The following is a 24,031-nucleotide window of genomic DNA, read 5'->3' on the forward strand; positions in this document are numbered from 1 at the left end:
TAATGTGAATATAAGTTCGAAAATACATTTCTTGTTTATTATATTACTACCCGAAATACTCGTTCTTCGTGCGAGAGGATAAGGTTTATGGTAAGGTAAGTAAATAAGTAAAATAAATAAGAAAAATTACGCCTTCGGCGTTGCCCCTTTCAATGTGAAGGAAATAAATAAATACCGAAGAGCAGCGTCTTCCGTGTTGGCCCTGTTAGTTACCAGACCAGCTGCCCATATGCCTTCTTGCCTAAACTTGGGTTCAAATGTCATCAGGACTGTTAACAGTCAGCTTAGCAGTACCGAAAACTGTGGATTCGACACTATTATCGGTTATTTTGGATATGCTATTTTTCATGTTCCCCTGTGAATCCTCCACGACGACGGAGACTAAAGTTAAACTTGAACAGCATCGGGAGTGTCAGTATTCGTCTCAGGACCCCCGAAAACTATGAATTTGACACTACTGTCGGACATTTTGAACATGTTATTTTTCACTCTCCTGAACCCCCATGGCGATGATAGCTAAAGTTCGATTTGAATGGCGTCGAGAGTGTTACTGTTCATCTCAGAGGCCACGAAAACTAAGAATTCGACTAATATCCTGCGTCTCGAATATTTATAATCTAGCTTTATCCATACATTTTGACTCCCATGCCGAAATTCCAAAAAAACGGCTTCGTAGGCGATTAGATCTTGTGAAGATGTATCTGTGTACCAAATTTGATGGTTCTAGGTCACTCTTTTCTATGCGAAAAGCTGATGGCAGACAGACATGCGTTATTTTATTATTATTAAAGATTATATGTACACTCTAACTTACGAAATTATCTCTAGTATGACCATTTTTTGCTTTTGTAAGCTCTTTCACTCTGTTTGACGCTAGTTAATGCATCAAAGTTGTTAAATCAAATTTTTACCAAAGAAGAAAAAATAGCTACTATTGAAGTCAGTCCTGGTTTCTCATCCTCGTCTTTTCAATCAAACGATAAGATTGACGTTAGGTGAATATCCTGCCCACACGAGACACTTTTATTATTATTATTATTATTATTATTATTATTATTATTATTATTATTATTATTATTATTATTATTGTTATTTAAAGATTAAGCCAATTATTTGACGTGTGACAGAGTGTCAGATCTTACTGAAAAATACTGCTTCCATATTTTTGTTAGGTAAAGATCTGGTTTAACTACTCTGAGGTAAAAGAAATTTCTAGAGACTAGTGTATTCTATGCCAAACAGAGTGTTAACAACTTTTTTAAAGGAAAAGGTTGTCATATTTTACTTAATTTTGAAGTTAGTAGGAAATAAAAAAAATAACATGTTTCCAAATCTGTGTTCACATTAGTTTGAATACTACCGCTCACAAAACAAAATTTTTGTACCCAATTGTACCATAATAACTGATATAGTGACAAACTTGTGTTTAATTCGGATGTATTCAAAAGTGAAATCTAATAAGAAAAGTTCATAATCTTATATTTCTCTCCCATTCCAAATAATATAATAATAAAATGATCATTATCCACCTTTGTTAATAATAATAATAGAATTATTTTTTAATATATCTTATATTTTGATGGTATCTGGTTTATTTCTTTTCATCTAATTCTTATTTGTGATTGTAGGGAGACATAGCAACATGTGCGGGTACTTGGTTGCATTTGTGGAGTATCAATGGTGATGAACTGGCAAGTGTTAATACTTGTGTTGGCAGAGCAGACAGAATGCAGCAGATTCTGTGTGTTGCATTCTCACAGACTCACGAATGGGACTCCCAAAATGTTGTGATGACAGGATCTACTGATGGTGTAGCCAGGGTAAGTAAATAATGTAACACCGGTGGCAAAAACTTAAGAACGGCTCTGGATTTTAACGCTAGCTTCTTACATGAGTTACGAAAGGTAATAATAATAATTTTAAAAACTCATAACATATCGAATCGACGAAAGAAGCAACATGGTTTAACAGTGAATTATAACTACCCAAAGAAACTTCGTACAGAAACTGATTACTATGATACAGATGCATCACTGCCAAAAATAGGAGAAAATAAAAGGAGTAGGGGTTAAAGAGATGATTAATACTTCGCATTTCTTGTTGATCTTCGAGTGGGGTGGATGGTAAGTTCTTGAGGGTACATTGACAATTTTTCTGTTAGTATCTTCTTCAGCTTAGGGACAGTTTCTGATGATTATGAACAGAAGACTAGTTCATATGACCAGTGATAGTTATCTATCTAAAATAATGTACCATTATAATCGTTTCAAGAGAGTTCGACTTAAGGTAACAGGGGCAATTACAAACCAGGAATATATAGGAACAGAATAGCGCAGTTAACTATGCTCAGACGACTACTCAAAGATAGACTATTTACCCTGTCGGTAATATCCAATTCAGTAGAAACACCCACCTTACTGAAGTGTTACGAGTGCGTGAATCGGGTAGTAGAGTATTGTAGTAAGATACTCTATACCAGCTATTTTCAGACCTTGTGCCGCGACGGAACGACGTGTGTCTGTGAAAGTTGGACATTGAAACCTATTTAAAGATGCAAATACCCATTATGGAATAATTACTTTTTATTTTCTGAGATCAGAAATTATTTATTATATTACCTGTAGCGATTTTCTAATATTGAATTTCAGTTGTTAGGTACAATCTATATTCATGAGAGTAGATTCAGTCTTTATCAGAGACTGAACATCAGATGATTTAGTGAGAAATTGGCACACAATGTCACCGTATAAATATTACTATGACAGCCTAGGAATATTCATGTTGGGAAGCATTATGCATGATAGACAAATACTTCAGATGTTGGGAAGGTACTGCAACGGTTACGCATTACTGTATTGAGGCAGTTCTTATCAGTCTGTGTCTGTTTCGAGATGCCATTGTACCCGAGGTTCATGTTTATGAAGGATAACACCAGACTCTAAAATTGCTGTTAAACAACATGTTCTCTCATTCTAAATAGTATTCAGGAGCTCCTAAGTAGATGCACTGTGACACGTCAGTACGAGCTGGAAGATGTTTCCTAACCGAAATGGGCGATTTTGACACATTCACGTCTTTGTATCAGTCAAGATACAATACAGAGATTGGAGTTCATTTATATTGAGCCGAATTTTATTTTGCCACTTACCTAGGAAATGCCGTGCTTTCACCGCTGATTGTGTTCGATCTTAGGCCACCTGTACTGGCATCGGTGTTTCCATTGCAGTTGGATCATGGGTATTGCATCCTTTTTCCTCCTTACAGGCTTTCAACATTGGAGACGGTGCGGACTCGATGACGGGACAGGTACCGCTTGAGGAATCCGAAAACATAATAGCCCACTGGGATGGCACCAGGACTCTTGACAGGGATGTGAGAGAATGGAATTGCCGAAATCTCAGTTTCCTGTTCGTACGACGATAGAATTTCAGCGATATTTTCTCCGTGTAGCTGGATGCCTTATTTTGGTGCAGTTCAACCTGGTTCACGTCTTGTTCGTACAATGCTGGGATTTCATGCTGGTACATGTTAGTCAACATGAGTCTGGTAGTACGCTTGATTTTGATTCTGACGGTTTGCTCCGCTTCTCGGAGACAGAGTTTGTTCCTATACCTAAAAACAACCACAATCATGAACTCTTTTGAGAAACTCTCAGCGAACTGGTGATAGAACGTGTTTCGGCCCATGGCGTCAAAAGTTCTGTTTAGAATGGAAAATCCATGTCTCATCAAGAGTAACAACAGTAAGAGCAACAACTTCCACAAATCACCTGCATGATGACGTTCATACCGCAGTTCTTTTTTTCGCTTAGCCCCATGACACGGTTTCAGGGAATGCACACTGCTGTTGCGAACGACGGTGAGGCGATTTCTGTGAATAGTGCGGTTGATTGTCGCCTGCGATGTGTGGCATTTGTCGACCATCGCACGCTATGTAGGAGGATTTACGGAAGTCGCCATATGCCGAATCACAGGCAATAATGGCGGGGTCCTCTTTATGGAAGTCCGGTTTATAGCTGTTCGGTGTGGTGGGCTCAGGACTCTGTGCCGCATATTTCCGTATAATACGATTCATAGTGGTACGATATACACAAAAATCACACATTTGACACATGTCTACGATGCACGACGCCATGAACTTAACGTCGGAAAGGGTCACAATGAAAACCTCTCAGAATCTGTTAACTTTCGGCGTCATCTGACCATATATTTAACCGCACTGCTTTATTCTGTGACTAACCACATACTGTTGGTTGTCTGGTGGCAGTAATACGGCGATGGATGCACATTGACTTCGGCTCAATATGAATGAATGAACGTCTGCAGAAATGATTCATTACGTTTTTTCTTTCTTTCTTTCTTCAGCGATGTATCTGAATCATAACATTCAGTGTAAGCTTGGTATTTTTCAAGTCTAGTTGTTCCAGATTTCTTACGTAAGGTTTGCAGAAAAAAAATCTGCATAACCCTCAAGTTTTCATAGTTACTTCACGTTCATATTCGCTAGAAAGGAAATACTGATAAATTCAAATAAATAGTATTTTGTTTACTTCAGTGGAAATGTCACTGATGATTAGTCTCAGTTCTCTACTGCTTGTATCTCCCTGCTGATCTAATGGTTAACGCGCCTGCTTTTAGTGCACGAGATCTTAGATTCGATTCCTGATGTGAGAGCGTTGAAATTTGAACGTATTTACTGTAATCTGGATTCTACCTTGTACTGTAGTTACACACACAGTCTCGGCGCTGAAAAGAAACGCTACTCCAGCCAATCTACTGCTTGTAAGTGGAATTATTTCCTTCTTTTGGGTTTTAGGGTTAAATGAGGGCTACTGTAATTGGTTTTCTCTTAATATGTGTGCATTGAAATTTATAGTTCCACAGTTCATGATTTTCTTGCCTTTCTCAGCAGGTTAATTGCCGGAGTAATTCAGTGAATGTTTAAAAGCCGACACAATAAGTGTGGAATTTTTTTTATTTAAGTCTACCATATTTATTTTCAAATTTATAAATATAAAAATACAATAGTACTCTGGAAAGAATCTGAATAATTATTATGTGGTATGTATTTTTATTGTTTTTGTTATTGACGCGAAGGAAACAAATCTCCGAAAGAAAATTATAAATAAATTATAGATAAATTGTTTATTATAAATTATAAATTATAAATAAATAATTATAGATTATAAATAAATTATAGATTATAAATAAATTATAGATTAAGCACTTCGAACAAATCTAGTCAGTAGATATTATAAAAATTTAACATCTTGAAATACAAAAACTAATGTGGAGCTCCCTAATGCTTACATAGCGTACGTGCCTTGGTACTGAAGTCCTGGATTCGATTTCTGTGAGGAAACTCATTAGTTCGGATCCCACATTAAGCTGTAGGTCTACATTTCATATTGCTTCACATCCACCCAACTAACTAATCAGTAGAAATGTTGTTTACACTATTCTACTCTCACTTTAACTACATTCCGTCAAATTAATATTGCATTTCCCGTGGGTTTAGTGGCTACACCGCACTTTCGGTCCGCATGTTATCGAGTTCGATTTCCTGTAGGAGATCATTTAAATGCATTACGGTGGTTCGAATTTGATCTTAAACTGCATCTCCACGTCTGATAGTCTCGGTGCTGAAAAGGAATACTAAATCTTCAAATTCCCATGTCCCTTATCTCTGTGTTTAAGCACACAGATACAGGTATCTTCAGCACTGACAAATTCCTTATGTATAGCCTACTTAATTTTCCATCTACTTCCCTATTAAATTTATTTTTCGTCTCCAGGTGATATTGGCTCACGTAGGCTTGAATCTCATTGTTTCCTCCAAGTATTAGTTATTCAATTCTTAAATCATTTCCATTGTGTTCCTTGTTTCATAGGTTTTAAACCAAGACAGAGTGGTAGTGTAACATGGACAAAGCTGTCAAATACTCTTTGATATGTTAAATGCTTTCAATTCAAATTAACGAATCCTTAGTTTTATAATTCGTAATAGTACTTGTTAATATTGCGTTTGAAGAGAGTCTGTGAAAGTTCACGTGGAATATGCTGAGATCAAACTCGCGACCGTCCACTTCCAAAGATATTGTCTGCTTATGAGAAGTAAGTTTCTTCTTGGCTTCGTAGTTTGAGAATAATGTTATACATATGTAATACAATTGAAGTTTTACGTTTCAGATGTGGTCTGTTGATTATGTTCAAGTGCCAAAAGAGGAGAAGCTCCTCAACCCAAAACCGGATTCGGTTGAAAATGAAAACGAGAAAGCAAGTGAAACAGTAGGATCAGAGGAGAAAGAAGCAACCGAGGAAGAAGATCGGGTGAAACGAGTCCAAGAGCTGGTAAAACAAATCAGTTTAACAGGAGAGTACTCTTCTGATGCAGGAGGTAAGTTTTCAAACAGTGTCGAGACAAGTGGAAGTATTAATGTGCAGTGCATGTCATGCATTTGATTGCCCATAGTTTGGGATATTCACTTATATTAATGGAGTGGAGTAGAGAAAATCACTAGTAGGCTTACTTGATACGTGGGAAACCCTGAGTTTTATTCTTGGAATTGATTTCAATAACTAAGTTGTAAATTCTAGACTAGGTGTTTTCGAATGGAGGTGACAAAGACTAATGTCATTAGGATCTATTAGCGAAAAAAAAAAAAAAGTTTCTTGCTTTGATTAGTATATTTTTATGACGTATTTACAAGGTGCACACCAACAGTACATGCTGTTTCGTTCTAATTTCCAAGAACAAGGAAATACAAGGAAACCCATGTCTACTGATACGTAGTTTCCATCACGCCATCCATTTGTATAGCATGTGACATAGTCATCTTTGGGGGTATGTTTTAGATATTGGAAAATAGCACTTCCCAAGGATGATCTTCTGGCAAAATGGCGTCCATGAAGATACTCTTAGAGGTTTGGGAACAACCAGACACTCGGGGCTAAATCTGGTGAGTAGAGTGGTAGTGACAAGTTCACTATTGGGTCAATCCATGCACAGTGATCGAGAAAAAAGAAAAATTTCCGCTCGACCATCTCCAAAAAATCTAATTTTTCATGAATGTTTATCCTATATAAGGGTACTTCAAAACCACAATTAATTATTTTTTACAACATTCCATGGCGACGCAAGGGCTGCCGCCATTTTGCGTTTCTTCGATTTTAGGCGTTTACGTTGTTTTGAATATCTGAGCATGTATTTGTCCTACCAAATTGAAAATTGTTGGACGTCTCCCACTCGTACAGAGCTAAGACTTTGATCTCTTAACATTTTCCCCTAAAACCACTTAAAGGAGGTGAAATCAGGGTCTGCAGTAGCAACATTTTTGGATATTGAAGACATGTTTGGGAAGAGGAAACAACTGACGTAGAGGTGTGAATTTGTGTGTGCATGTAGTCCGGGGTCATAAGTTAATATACAAAAATTTACAGACCTGTAGCTGCTCCCAACTGTCTGAAAAAAAAAAATCATAAAGTTGGGGAATTACGCCAAATTAGCATATTTCACTGTCTAATATCTCCAGTGGGACTGGATAAAAAAAATCTGAAATTTTGGAAATAGTTAGTCCTTTAGCATACCATAACACACAACAAAGCGCGTTTTGTGTTTTTGAGCAGAAGTGGGTCAAAGTATTAAGTAATGACGTCATACTCTAGGAGATGTTTTGTTAATAAAATCTTTTTTGGACATTGAAAACATGTTTCGGAAGAGGAAATAACTGACGTAGAGGTCTGAATTTGTGTGTGCATGTAGTCTGGGATCATAAGTTAATACACAAAAATTTACAAACCTGTAGCTGCTCCCAAAGGCCTGAAAAAAAGTCGTAAAGTTGAGGAATTATGCCAATTTAGCACATTTCGCTATCTAATATCTCCAATGGGACTGGATAAAAGAATCTGAAATTTTTGGAATACTGGGTTGAATAATGGAATCTGACAAAAAAAAAACAAAAAAAAAAAAAAAAAAAACGGAATTTTCATCCATTGTAACAACACTTCCCAAGAAATTGGATCCCTCTCTTCTGAAGAGTGTAAATTATTTGCAATACTTGATCAAATCCTTGTCTTTTATTGATCGTTATTAAGCATTCGTGGAACTCAGCGAGAAGAAACTTTCCTTAGGTCTAGTTCGTTCGTAATTATTTGTTCTACTGTTCTCATTGTTAGCCCACACATCTGTGCATGGTGACACGCCTACCCTCCATGACGAAATTTTCAACACGGGCAATGTTAGCGTCAGTTCATACTGTTTTTTTTGACATCCAGACCTCTGCTGATTCTGACAGGTACCTGTTGCTCTTCAATTGAAAATTCCATGGCCCCGGGCAATATCAGAAACACGTTTTACTCGCTCAGGCACTATGACTTAACTGCTGCCACTTAGTAAAAAAAAAAAAAAAAAAAAAAAAAACTGCTTAGGGACGAAAAAAACTGCTTAGGGACGAAGGGTGGATGTCTCCAACGTCGCACTTGCTTTCCTGAAATGACAAAAATAATGCGGGTCTGGAGAACAAAACGGCACGTACGTTTGGTGTGCACCTCGTACTGACAAACACAGCAAAACACATTAAAGAAAATTGTATAAACTCTTAATACATCGTCTAAAAAACTGAAGTAAAAGAGGAATGAAACTGGTGGAAAACTACATAGTCAAATACAAGAAAAATATTAATACAATAAAAACAGCATATTATAGTACAGTTCAAAATGTACAGTACTAAACATACATACAGTTGTAAGCGATAAGCAGCAGTATTAAAAAAAACTTACTACAAAGCGAAAATTACTTCTGGGAATTGCTGGCAAGAGGATATGATAAAAAAAAGAAATCATGGTATGAAATAGGTTGGGAAAGACTGTTCTAAACCAACAGTTCTTCCATATATCTGGTTCATTTTCTTGTTTGTATCTTTTTATCTGCATTAATGTATTTATACTGGAACTAATTTTACTGCGATAATTGTCATCAGATAAACATAGAATAAAATAATACTTGTTTGCATTAAACAGGGTTTGAAACGTGTGGCTGATATGTTCTTGTGCATCAATTGCCTTTCTAAATTCAGAGATAAAAAGTGTGGGAGTGAGTCTGGAATGGAAACCAAGTTCATGCCCATGAAGTAGGGTCTGTGGTACAATCCATGTGATCTGAATATATTAGCACCGGCCACAAGAATGAAAGGTATTTTTTTAGTTTACGTTCCTCCCTCCCACCAAGGCTAAGGGGGACGGTGAAGAGGAGATGGATGATGGTGGTGGATGAAAGTGGTAGGAAACGGGAAAACCGTAAGAAAATTTAGACATACGGTGCTTGGACACCATAAAGGTCACTTGGCAGGAGATGGGATTGAACCGGAGATCCCACGCGTCAGAGATATGGCTGTTTAGAGAGCTGGCTATGTAGCGTAGTAGTTAGTATACAGCATGATAAGCAACAGATCCAGTTTAAATTCCCGGCTTGCTTCCACACTTTTTCTCTGGATTTTCATTGAAATCATACATTACCTATAAGGATGTGTAAGGATTAAATTAAAACATTCTTGATGCCTTTATATATGAAGTGAACAAAAACTTACTAGCGATATACATTTAGCTTACGTCAGAGCTGAGCGGTTATATTCCTGTACTAACTCTGATACTTCTAACCCTGATGCTAGTCTCGTGCGCGTGTCTTTGCTGTACGATGTTCGGAATTTGATTCTTGATGAGAAAGTATCGAACATACTAAAGTAATTCAGATCCAACTTAAAAACCGTTGGCTTGATCCTACATAGCTTTGCTGCTGACAAAGGATGTAAATTAATCAATTCTTGTCCTGATTTTCATTATATTTACTTTTGCCATAAACGTTCTTTGAGCTAAAATTTAAGTAAAACAACTATACTTTTTTTTTTTTTTTTTGTAAAAAGAAGTTGATGCTATATATTTTTAAGTCTCAAAGTTTCCCATTTACATTGCTGGAAATTCCGTTTCACTTTTTATAAAGGAATCTAAACACGGGACGTATAAAATACAAAATGTTTGATAGGACATATATAAGTTTCCCTATCGCGGAAAAGAATCGTCCTTCATTGTTTTAAGCAAATCTTTTATTACAAATGCACATTGTATTTACAACATAGTTAATCAACCGTGTCAAATACCCTTATTCCATATATTTTCGTTCTAAATAACAACTAGACAATTATTTTTGGGAAAATTTAACGAAGTTCAAAACCTAGCTTTGATGATCCATAACTCGCGAACCAAAAGTTCACACAGAAAAATATTTAGCGAGATCAAGGCTTATAATTATGCTAAGCTTGAAGATTGGATTAGTTAATCTAAGGAATAACAGATGTAAATGTCCTTGATATATTGATTTAAAAAAAAATCAAATAAAGGACGAAAACTGTTAAGTCGTACTATGTTCTAAAATTGTCTCAGTTTCAGACCATAAGAAAGAAAACAGAGAAAAAGGAAGTTTTTTTTTATTATTATTCTTATAATATTTCGTTAATGTTTGTTATATGTGCATAGTACTTAAAGGTACTTACAAGCTCTATCCGCTAGTGTAGGGGCTAGCACATGCGCCTTGAATGCACATAGTAACGGATTGCAAAAAATTTAACGCATTATAGCGGTTCTGATTGACTTAATTAAATACGAGAAAATATTGCATTTATAAAATCTTTGTAACACTGAATGGTGAAAACTTCACTGACAAACAGTAAGTGAATCAGTTACTTCGAGTGGCCAGGCTGATTTTATAATTCCAGAATAAAGTCAACATTGACAAATCGAGAACCCAACAAAGACATTTTGGAATTGGTTTATATATATATATATGGGCGTTTTGTGGTAATGTATGATTTTTTAAGAAGAAATTCAGTTTCCAATTCAAAGGATACGCCCTCTTTTATGTTCCTTTTAATGTGTAATCTTCTTTGTAGGTCTTCTTGCCAAAAGTGGTTCAGAAAGTAGTATGACCGAAGGTGATGAAGAGGAGGAGGAAGAGGAAGATGATGATGCAGAAATGAAATCTGTGGAACATAATGAAGAAGAAAAGACGAAAGATGAAGACACAAATAGTGCTAGTGCGGTTGAAGCAATTCCCAAAGAACTGGAAAATAAACCTCTAGATAAACACGTGCTTCTGCAACACGTAAAAGGTATCCAAAGACAAGAAGCCGTGTTTTCCTCTCTCAGTCAAAGCACGGGAAGCACTGGAAGCTTAGAAGGAGAAGTATCAAGTTCAACTCCACCACCACTGCAAGTATTGGAACCTCCACAGACTCAGCAGGAAGAATCGAGCACAACAGCAGTAACAAGTGGCACAGTGGTTCTCCGTCGCAGGCCAAGCGGAACTCACAACCCAGCTTTTCGTAAGAGCGAAGGGAGTCGTCTTGCTAGTCAGATGCAGCGGAGTCGTGCTGATAGTGAAGGTCGTGACGGGGACAGCTCGGGTACTGGTGGGGATGGTGGTGGGATCAGTGATTCCATGGAGGAAAGTAGGACAGGTATAAGGGCAAGTAAGAGTGATACAAGTTTGACTGACTCATTTGTTCTTGTTAATGAAAGTGATATTACTGAAGCCAGGCGAGAAGGAGACAATATTCCTAGGAAAAGGAAAAACCCACAGAATGTACTCAGGGAAGGTATGTAAAATAACTCAGAATATTAATTTTATAATGTTAATATTACAGTATTCTCTTCGGTAGCACGCGCAAAAATTAGGAAATTCTTTATTGGTAATTTTATAATTATGTTCTGTCGACATAATTATATTTTTGTAATCGTATCAATAATATTTTTCTTTATTGTAGCACAGATGGAATTCACATTTCATACAGTGTTAATTTGCACATGGAGTGACTGTTTGTTTGTACAGTTACGTTAACATTTTTATATTCTGTTGACCTTCTTCCTAGCAATACACATATTCAGTAAAAAATATTGTAAAAGAATCTAAGATGGTCAAAAAAATTATGTAGTTCTATAGTCTGATATTTCGTATATTCTGCACTTAGTACTTTTTCATTATGATTGAATACAACAACAAAAGTAATTTTGTAATACTCACTTTTATGATAAATGTGAAATTTAACACTGAATTAATCTTTCAGAATTAAAAGTTTCTGTGAAAAACAGTGAATGCATAAGCAGGAATTGACAGTGTTCAATATTTTAAATATATGGATTTGTTGTGCTGAGTATAATTCATAAAGTTACGTTCTGAATAGTTGGTGTTAAGGATGCTTTGTGATTATGTATTCTTATTGTTAATTAATGAAGAAGATTAATTCGGTATGTACTTCTTTCTGCAAATGATGAAATGTTTAGTTTTTTAAAGTAATTTCAGGGTTAAATTCTGATTTCTAGTGACTATTTGGGATTTTAAAACTGCCAGGAACCAATTCCAACAAGTAAAATCTTATATTTTGCTATAAGACTTGTCTGACATTTGAGGTTTATGAAATCTGGCTGCTTAATCAAGTTTCGTTCAAAATGGAAATAAAGACCAAAGATATGAGTGGTTTGAAATTTTATTTTCCGAAAGAGGCCATCCAGTTAATGGAAAATAAAATAAATAAATATGGAAATCTATAAATTGAAGTAAATTCTATGCTGTCGAAAATTCTCAATTAACACTAATGTAAAAATAAATGTATAATTTGGTTGACAAAGGATATTTTATATTTGAATACAACTGGAACTAGAATGATTTGCTGCTTTTATCTAATGTATGTTATATTTTTAGGTTTCAAGTGGCAACGTCAATTAGTATTTCGCAGTAAGCTTACTATGCATACAGCATACGATAGGAAAGACAATACTGAACCAGCGTCAATTACTGCTCTCGCAGTTTCAAAGTAAGTGGAATTTTATCAATTCAGATTTGTTTTAAGGAATTGAATAATATCACTATTGTTGTATGTGCGAAATTAATAATAAACGTTATTTAGAACAAAGGCTTAGAGAGGAATATATTTTAAGGATGTTAAGAGAATTATAAGTATTATAAGAATTTCATTTTTCCGAAGAACTTCAGAAAAGCCAACAATTTTACACTTAGTTTTTAAACTCTATGTTTATTGAAATGAAATATACATTTGTTGAGAAGTTGCTTGCTTTCGGTAAGATATAAATGAGCTAAGGTATACTAGAACCAACAAGGAGAATAATGTTGGTCAGTTTTCTTCTTTTTTTCCCCCTTTTTTTTCTCGTTTCCTCCTATTTTCTTCATTTGGCGAACTCTCTCATAATCATTTATTTATAATATCATTCTTCTTTAGTGAAGATGATGTAAACCTGGCACATAAAACTAGATATTTCATTTTTAATTTCTTTTTCCCCTTCAGAAGATTGTATTTGTACTGTACCTACTCATGTCATCATTGTTCTAGCACTTCTGTATATGAAATATTTCTCTTTTAAGATAAGAAAATATCGAATTCTGCTAAATTTTCCTCTCAAATTATTTTGAATGGCGTGTCCACTAATTAGTTTTAACATTTGTTGCCAGTTATATAATTTGCAGAAGAATAGTTCCAGAATCTCTAAAATAATTTTAGAAAAGTTAAAAAGAGACAAATACATTTGTTAACGAGAATAATAAATTTGTAACGCGTCAAAAATAGTAGATGGTTGAATCACGAGTCAAGGATATAACTTTTATTGAGAATTTTATTTATTTATTTGTATTTATTATTTTTGCTAAATGTAGAATGACAAATCACACAAATCGTAAGATTCATGCGCAGTTTTGTGTGAATTCTGTACTTTTTTAGAATCTGCTGTTTCAAGGCAAGGAAAACTCCAAATTACTCGAATAACATGTTGGAAAGACGCATATTGCGAATACCTGCTTGTTATTCTGCCAATATGATTGGTCGACGCGATTCCTTTCGCCCTCCTTCGCAAAATGAACTCGCCCAACCTTGATCAGTTGCATCTGTCACTGTAATGTATGAGCTGTGAAAGAATGTTTGCGTTTTCTCGCTGGGCCGAAAATTCGGCTTAAAGTGACTCGCTTTCGGGAGAAGTATGTTGTGTAACTTTTTCAAGTGTTCGTGTGTTTTTCGCTGGGTCAAAAATGCCGCCAAAATGGAGCAGCTTTTGGGAGAGTTATGTTGTAGCTCCTTACGATGCAGAGTTTAGTATTTTAGTGATGAGGAAGCAGTGTAAGAGCAAGAGTTATGACGTTGACTTAACTTCAAAAACGTGGTCGATAAGTATCAGAATTGTGCGGTCCCAATGTTCAATAATGGGGTCGAGAACACGGCTGTGCAACCAAACTGTCACCAGTATGCAGACGAAGACAAATGGCATATTGTCTGAATATGTCTTTGGGAACTATCAACTGTACCCCGCGCCAAGGACTGAATCTTGCACTGATGTTCAAGCATCACGTTAGCCAACCGACGGAAACGTAGGTGTTACGGTCAAAAATGTACGAGCGGCATCTGTCAAACCAAAGCCTTCACTTCATTAGATGAGGCGTGGGTATACCTTTCCGACTGCGGCAAACCAAGAGCCATAATGTACAGAGACAGAGGCACGAAACCTTCAGAAAGGAGGTCTGAGCATGCAAAGAGGTTTTCAAGAAAGTGTTCATGGTGGTTCCGGCTACTGTCATCGGAACAAACTGAAAACTCGCAGTGTAAAGAACTGCAAAATCAACTTTCAGTACTACCAAAACGAGATCCTAAGGCCGATCGACGAGCAGAAGCTATCGGAAATGTACGGTAACGAGATCAACGTGGTCCGCATCCGTCAGGACAGAACTTCATCATATTTCGAGATTATTCCTCGCATTCTATCAGAATATGAAGGAAGTTATTGGAATACAGACCATCCTTTCAAGGAGACTTTTGAAGTCTCTAGACGCGAGTCCTATGAATGGATTTTTGTGGATTTGGACTGCGTGAAAAGCTTTTGAGCAAGAGACGCGTGGCAACTGTAAGTAGACTGCGGAAAGTTATAAAAGAGGAATGGAAATCCCCTTATAGTTCTCCGATGGAGCTTTCTGCAACGTAAACTACGTTGCTGAGTCATCTTTTGGAACTAGAGAAGACACATCAAGCACTGCCGCACCTGGTCCCATGGATTTTAGCAGTTTAGCCACACACGTGGAACAACCTCTGTATTTGAGTATATAATTTGGAGAAGTTAAATTGTACTTAGATCAATTGTCGATATTAGCCACTTGGGATCTGTTTTATAAATAAACCCAAACTATATTCACCTTGCTGTACTGTATCATGTTACGGATTTGTTCAAAAAGTTTTACTAACGATGAATTTTCGTAACTGCTGTCACATTGTTAAGACATACCAGATTAGTGGAGATTAGATAATTGGGGATTCATTACGTAGGTGCTAACTACATACACTCCGCACTGAAACCTCAAGACATTAATGTTTGCTAGTGTAGATTTCAATGTATGTTGTTATGTCATTCTTTATTAATTCCCATTCATTCGATTTCCATTAACATTCCACTTCACTTTGTACTTACATCATGCCAATGCTGACATAGTTCACGAAATTTTGAGGTTAGAATTATTTGAACAAATCCGCAACAGGATATAGAAGAGCAAGACGAGTGTATTTTAAGCCTATTTGTACTCATATTGTCCCATTTAATTCAAAGTTATTGCGATAAGTTTTGCAAGAAAGTTGCCACTTGCGCTGGTGAGTGTAAGTTGATTTACAGTGTGTCACGTTTCGTATCGGGAAGATCATTAAAAGCTTGTTAACTTGCGAAATTTCTCTTAATTAACATTTGAGTACTGTGAATCTCTCGAAGATGGGAATCTGTCCGTTACCTCTTTCGTTTCAGAGTTAAGATAATAATAATCATGATTTTTAGTTTTGTGACTCAATCTAAATACTATCTTGATGAATGAAGACTCGGCCTCACCAGAATTATTGATTTAAGTAGTTTATAAGCATAGATTATTCTAATATAACAATAAAATAGCTGTTCATATCATGGAATTCATTAGAGATTTCGACATCATCATCATCATCATCATCATCATATTATTATTATTATTATTATTATTATTATTATTATTATTATTATTATTATTATTATTATTATTATTATTATATAAAATCTATGAACATGTAGAATCAAATGTAAATATTTTAATAATGGTGTTCCTTTTGCAGGGATCATCGAACAGTTTACGTTGGTGATACCCGTGGACGTATATTTTCATGGTGTGTGTCAGATCAGCCAGGTCGTGCAGTGGCAGATCATTGGTTGAAGGATGAAGGTGCCGAGAGCTGTGTTGGATGTGGTGTTCGCTTCAGTCTCTACGAGAGAAGGCATCACTGTCGGAATTGTGGTCAAGTCTTCTGTTCAAGGTAAGGAATTACGGTGTTGAACAAAGAGAAAAGCATATAGAATCAAATTACTAAAATTGTATCGCATGTTACTTTAGGTTAACTTTTAAAAATATACCTAATAATTGTCTGCTTATTTGTCTCTGCTGAGTCATTGATCTCATTAGTTTTCTACTGTTTTATTGAATTAATCGAGTTTTAATTGATTTTCCAGCGAAGTGTCCATTGTAAAAATAATGCCAAATAGCGCATGACAACGAAGCATGTTCGAGCGCAGATTGCGTGATCTCGTTTTTATTAATGGTTTCCAAGAGCTTATTTCATTCTGACTTGAAATATATTTAAGGAATTATTCTAAGGAAGAGAATAGAAGAGATGGTATCTTGAGTAAAATGCTTCGCTGTTTCTTTACAATATTTTCCCGAAAGATCTACTAAATAGTTATTTTTAATTAGAGATATATCACATTTTTACGATAGTACTTATTACATTTATTTTTATCGAGTGCTAAGTGTTTGGGATATAGAAATCATTAATCATTGTTAATGCACGTAGTGATTTCATTTACTGTTTAAAATTATAAACATTTTATTAATTATTATTAAATCAAACACTGAATTTATTTGTATTTCGTATTTTTAAACAGTCATAGATACTCGTAAAACACTGATAGGGAATTTTAAATAAAGTACGGTTGAAAAATTTATATAAGTCAAGAATAGATACACGTCAAGATGAGATATGCAGGATGTTCGGAATAGGACTGACTGTTTTTAAAAGTATATGGTTTTTAATATGGTTAAGAGAGAGAAAGGAAAAGAAAGAAAGAAAGAAAGAAGTACACTTTGAAGGAAAATGTAACTCAGTGTAGCTCCACATGAGCTCCATTTGTGAGTAGAACAATATCCAGCGTGAATTCAACCTCTCTCCAGTATTTTTGTAACGTCTAAGGTATGACGGAAGCAATCGGGCACCGAGTACGGTTCATCAGTTCTCAAGGTCACGAACTTCTCACAAGAATACACAATGTCTTTTACGTATCTCACAAGAAAAACTCCAGAGGGTTTCACTCAGGTGATCGTGGTGGCCAGGGAATTGGCTCATACGTCGAGGAAATTCCGTATCAAGACACTCCCTCATTTGTAGGCTTCAATGTTGCGGAGAACCATCAAATTGGAATACCGCTTGAGTTGCAAATGATGTAATTGGGGAACTGCTAAATTTTGAAGCATGTCTGTTAGGGTTTGCTTCATGAAAAAGAAGGGACATATGACTTCATTATGTGTTAAAGCGCACCAAACCTTCACTTTGGGACCATCTTGGGAATATTCCACATACATGTGTGTATTCTGAGATCCCCATATCTTATCATTATGTCTCTTAACACAGCCAGACAAAAAGGAAATGAAGTGAAATTTTGTTAGTTTAACGTCCCGCGGTTATACTCTTTAGCAGGGTGTCTATCGGTCACGAAAGTCACGAATGTCACGAAAAAGTCACGAAATCAGAAAACTGTTATGAAAGTCACGAAATTTAGCTTTTGGGTCACGATTTTTTTTTAACTATACAAATGTAAGTACAGATTGGAAAATTTCGTTTTATGAAACGTCAAGATTCACCACCAAAATGTCTATGGTCGGCTTTAGACGCTACCAAATCGCAAGCAAAGTACGTTTCTATCGCATGGATGAAAATTCGCCCTAATTCGCACCTAAATTTGCTCTTGAAAATGTTAGGAAATTTTGCTGAAGAAAAGGTTACGAAAAAGTCACGAAATTTCATTTTGGAATTTTAGTAGACACCCTGTTTAGGCTAAAGGAGACAGTTGATTAATGACAATGAATGATTGTGAAATTAAATTTTTGAGTGTCCCACTGGCAATCGAACCTGAAACCTTGTGCACCCAAGGCACACGTGGTAGCCAGTAGACTACCGGGGAGGATAACACAGCCAAACAAATGAAAAATTGCTTCATCTGGGAAAATTATGTTCGATTATTATTATCAGTCTTGTGCAGAATTTCATCGGCAAGTGCAAGTCTTTTTGGCTTAATTTCTTACAACAGTTGCGCCTTATACACGCGCAAACGTAATCGTTTAGGTACCACATCGTACAAAGTTGGCCTAGAATTCCCAGCTGTCTCTTCGCAGGGCGAATTGATTTCCTCTGGCTACTTGTGAAACACACTCTTATTGTCTCTACCTGTTCATCTGATCACTGTGCGATTTCACTACATTCAGTGTCGATGATAGTTGTTCCTTCCACGGCTGAATACTGTTGCGTGATGGAAGATCCTTGTGGCAAACACGGCAAAAGTGTTGCACTTGAACAATTCTTTGACCAAACCACCTCACTCATTGCGCCTTTTCGAGTGCCGACGCCATTTTTCGTTTCGGCGACACTAATGCCCTTACCAGTTATCGTACAAGTATGAACATTTTCTGAGAAGAAACTTTTTCTTTAAAATGAGTGGTTTGTTTTTTCTCTTATCTCGGGCCGTATTAAAACCACGGATTTTTAAGAACCGTCAGTCCCATTCTACACACCTAGATTATTATTTTAACATTCATTAAATAGTCGTAATATAACTTTGCCTGATGAATTCATATTATATTAGTATAATGTTTCGTAAGTAGGCTTTTCAACCTAATCCTGTTCTAGAATAGTAAATTCGTCTCCTGGTTGTTAAAAACAGTGTTCCAACCATTGTGATTGCATCTCAATTGTGTATTTAACGTTGCATTTTTTCAACCGCGTTGTCCAAGTAGATTTTTCGTTAACGTAGGGCTTAAGTGAAAGGTGTTAAGTGATTTAAAAGCATTTGACGGAATGTGGCAAATGCTTTTATTTAAGATTTACAAAAGTGTTTGTGACAGTCTGTAGGTGAGTTGAGGAAGACACTGGTGTCAGTGTTGGCTTAAGCATTCATCAGTGAATTAGTATCGTAAACCAAACATTCATCAGGAATTAGTATCGTAAAACAGCTTCAGTTGGGAGGTTACTTGCAATTAATTCACTTATCCTTTTGAATCAGTATCTGGGAATAAACAGTAATATTCAGATTAGTTGATTCCGAGTTTGGCCTGCAAATTCGATCGGGATTGTTATTGTCATCATTGTGTTGAAATATGTCGCAACTGCTTTCGTGGAGATTATTCTGTCTTGGATTAACTTCCACTTTCCATTGTTGCATTCATCGTATAACTGTTCATCGCCAGTTGCCCAAGCAGTTCAGGATGATAAATTCTACACATTGCTACGACAATACAAATGTCAGTCTCTTTCTTTTGTACATAAGCGTAAACGAAATGTTGATATCCCGTTGTGATTTTACAACCAGTGGGGAAAAAGAATCTAGCAATCATTTTAACATCAACTTAGTTTGAAATATAAAGTTATAAGAAAGTGTGAGTATGAACTGACTTTGTATTTAAAACTAAATTAAGAGGACCAAATATCATGCGGAAGCATGGATATAAAAACAGAGCTGGATTTAGAAAAGGATACGAACTTGTTGCTGATAAGAGAGAGTTAAATCATATGTGTATTTCGTGCATGTTGTTAAGGTAATTTTAGATAAAATATTTAGTGTCCAATATTGTTGTCTTTGTATCGTTTGTCGCAGCAGAATGCATGACTTTCAGTTAAGAGCAGATACCTACTAATCAGTGTGTGGAATCAGTATGTGTATTGTTTACAGTAATGAACCATTCTTGTTTTTCTTAGATGCAAGAACTCATTACATCTTCTCGTGGAGTACTGGAAGTAACCAGCGAAGGGAAATGGTTAAGAAGGTAGTAATATTGATCTTTGACAAGCTATGCTTCATTTATCTTCTATAGTCTCCTAGATAAACCGCTCTGTCATCACTTACTCATAATCTTTTGTACAAAAATGTTCGAATCTGTCTCTGATTATTGTGGCTTACTTCCTCTTCAGTTGCTTCATCCAGTCTTATTACTGCATCATTGCATCTCTCATGTCAGTACGTAGATAGACATTGATACTGAAACATGTTGTAGAATTTTTGAGAGATTATTGTATAGAACTAACGTTGAAGTTAACAATGCAGTCCAGTATCCGGTTTCAGAAAATTGCCTTAAAATTCAAGGGGATGTGCAGGTTAACTGTTAAAGAGTAACTAGAGCTTATCTGGTAGTGATCTTTCTAACTTTGATATTCAAGAGAACAGAGGGTAACAGTGGTCAACGGCGTAAAAGTTAATACAAAGAAAGTACTAATTCATTTAATATTAGTTCTACATTACTTACATGCGGAGCGTACAAAAATTACCATTTTAAAAACCCACATTAAACATTTCACGAACGAAATCCGATGGTCCTGCAAATAGAGAATGAGATATACTGGTTGCGAAATTGCGACTCACGAGAAATTCTGCAACAGTAGTTGCTGAAATATTGCCAGAGAATAAATGTTAAGTGAAATTCAGGATCGTTGTCTTTCACTATCGATAATAGTCGCAGTACACTTGTCGGTTGATTTCTTAAATTAATGTAAACTGTCGTCGAAAGATATATTGTGATAATTTTTATACCGAAATTTTGCGAATTTATGATGGAACGCAAACTAAAGGTGTAGAATCTATTGTGTGGCTACTTAATGCAGCAGAGCGTGCAAGTTAAGAATAGCTGAATAAAAAGGGTTAATTAATAAAAACTGAAATGTTGTTACAAGTTAATTTATCTTTATAGAGCTTTCTATTACTTTTCAGTGGACGGATAATTTGTAAAACGCAAAATATTGCTACGTGTGAATGTTGGTCTATCGTAATTTCATACTTACAGTTTCATGGAACGTCCGATGTCTCTCCAAAACATCCAATCAGTGAACAACTGAAGAGCTGAAAATCAAACAATTCACAGATGTTCGTGAGTTGGTTAATATGAATTAAGTAGTTGAAGACCACTGTATGTAGATACGAAATCAGTTATACTTTCATCTATTCTGGAATCATACCTACGATTTCTGATGTGTGCATCTCGAATCATCATAATTCCACAATGAACTCTTAATTGGTTTCAACCTACTGAACAAGATGACATAACAATGTGCGAAAGAACCGTTAAGTAACTGGTCGTACTAATGGCCACTAGTTTACATTCATCTATTCATGGGGATATCATATATGGTACCACTATACTTGGTTAGCGATCTAACACCACTAATTTTTACATGAGATGTTATTCATCTCCTTATTTGCCGTTAATCATTCATTATTGGTGTACAAGTCGAAACATTCATGTCTTCATCAACGCCACACCTTGTTCAAGTTACAGTATTACATGGATTGTCTTTTGCTTAGTCTAAAAATATCTGAATATTCCTCGTTACTTCGGAAATCAAGGTGTTACAGAAATTTTAATACTTCCACTCAAATCCATTGCTCTCGTAATATGTTCTACTTCTTTTCGTAGTTCGATTATTTAATCTTCATTTGGATTTATCGTCTGATTGACTTCTTCTAACGTCCGTTGAGTATTATGTAAAGGTTGTTCTACGTGTTGATGTTGAATTCTTCTTAATCTTGAAATTTTAATAGTGAGAAGCTGCTCCTGAGATCTCTCCATCTGCTGGAGTCGAGTTTCCGTGTAATTAACGAATACTTGCAGTATATTCTGGATTGTTTGTGGTGGGATCAAGTACAGCCGAAATATTAACTGTATGAGATGGAAGCATCTTTGACGATTTCCTTAAATTATCCATACTAATGTAAATTTCTTAATTGTCTAAAACCAATTTGATTGCAGACTAATAATAATCTCCCAATTATTCGGAATTATTTATAAATAATCAGTACTGTGCTTCAGATAATCTAAAATTTCTAGTGTGTTTACACCGTTTTCACAAGGCTAATGAAACTTTATTGAACTTCAAAAATGCGTAAGTCTCCCGAGTAATGATGCATCGTTAATATAACGATGTCCTGGTTCGTTAATCTAAATTTCGTATTGATTTAAATAATTACTAGCGAGTGTCTTGAAGATTTGTTACTTGATCTTGCAGTTATTTACAGTACATTAAGATCCGTAATATTTGCGGAACTTTTCTAAATGCGAGGTTGGTTGTCTTGGTTCAGATAAAACCATATTCGACAAAATCTTTAGAAAATTTAATGAAGCTGTTCCAGGAATATGTCCTCTAATCATTCAGAATGCGTGTCTTCTAAGTGCTGCTCTCACCTCGGAAGCACTTACTAACATTAACTGTTGAATAACATATCTAATTTAGAATTGTTCTTATCTCGACTTCCCTCAATTTCAGCCCATTCAGCCTTTTTTCTTTTACAGGCGTCATCACCCTCGCTTAACATATTTTTTACGGTGCTTTCTATCTTGGCATAAGACTTCATTGCTGAAAAAATATAATCTTATCCTGAAAACTGGTCTTGAATCAGTTCTGAACTGCTCCTTAACCCTTCGAGTACCAAGACTGGGTCAATTTGACCCAGATGATCTTACATAAAGAAATGCTATAATTTCAAGGAGCCGTAGCGGACTAATATTTTAAGTATTCCTCCATTAACATCTATTTTTACTTTTCGAAACCATTTCAGTAGAATTCATATATAAAATTAATACAAAATACCCAAAAATATGGCAGAAAATGTAGTTGGGTCAATTTGACCAAGCCTTGGTACTCCGCAACACGGCACACAAAAATAGCATATTTTATTATTATTATTATTATTGCTGATTGAGACGGTAATTTTTCTTTTACCTGTAACAATCACTTCCCCGTTCTACCGAGCTTTGATTGGGGTGAGAGTAATAGAAAGTTTTATTTTAGCAAACTCTTTTTTTTTTTCCCTTTCCCCTTCCTCACTTACCGCTGTACTTTTCTTTCTCAGCAATTGCTACATTGTTGTTCAGTTCCCTACAATATCTGGTTTTATTTTTAGCAAGCCACGTGATTCTTAACGCCTCAAAAGTATGCAATCTACCACAAGTTTGTATGAAAGGAACACTGCAACAGCGAACCGCTCTGCAAGGACTGTCAAGTATAATCAAAATACCATGTGTGACAGGATTTACTCCTAACAAAGACAGCGTATTTCTATGTATACATTTCTAATCTTACAGTACTATAACTAAGGTATTGTTTGTAAGTACTATAACAGCCGCCACTGACAGTATATACAGCGTATAAAATTTATTGTAATATAAAGAACGATCAGGTACATTGCCCTTTTTATTGTACTTTGGAAATTTTAACTCCCTGAAACAAACTTGATATATTTTTTAACAAAAATACGCGTGGGTCAAAATGACCCAGGCGTACTTTACGTAACATTTTAGGCTTGGTACTCTAAGGGTTAAATGACTACTCTTGGATGCAAGCATGTTTACCTATTGGTTGGCTTGGGTGGCCTTTGTATTGGACAAGCTGTGGATAAGGCAATTCCTACATCCTTAGCGTCTTAACACGGATCTTTTCGTTTAGGGTTTTTGTTTGGATTCATTTGGGGTCATTCGGAAAGGTTCTAATAAGTGGGCAAGTTTAGTTGACACAAACCTCCCAGAGCAAACTCTTTCCCCCCCCTTTCCCCCTCCTCACCGCTGTACTTTTCTTTTTCAGCAATTGCCACATTGTTGTTCAGTTCCCTACAATATCTGGTTTTATTTTTAGCAAAAGGTGTTATCAGTCATCTTGCTATACACCAATTGCATC

General features: G+C 35.8%; 1 protein-coding gene across 1 annotated transcript in view; it reads left to right on the forward strand.

Annotated features, from left to right (window-relative positions):
• The window catches only part of bchs (WD repeat and FYVE domain containing 3 bchs), a 232,287-nt gene that overhangs the window by 199,446 nt on the left and 8,810 nt on the right, over positions 1-24,031 (forward strand). Inside the window, exons 52-56 of the mRNA XM_081770205.1 lie at positions 1,629-1,820; positions 6,189-6,396; positions 10,940-11,644; positions 12,748-12,859; positions 16,166-16,363. Coding sequence (XP_081626331.1) covers positions 1,629-1,820; positions 6,189-6,396; positions 10,940-11,644; positions 12,748-12,859; positions 16,166-16,363 — 1,415 coding nt within the window. The remainder of the gene's footprint in view (positions 1-1,628; positions 1,821-6,188; positions 6,397-10,939; positions 11,645-12,747; positions 12,860-16,165; positions 16,364-24,031) is intronic.

Source organism: Thermobia domestica, chromosome 1 (assembly GCF_964235325.1).
Source record: "Thermobia domestica chromosome 1, izTheDome1.hap1.1, whole genome shotgun sequence".
Lineage (NCBI taxonomy): Eukaryota > Metazoa > Arthropoda > Insecta > Zygentoma > Lepismatidae > Thermobia > Thermobia domestica.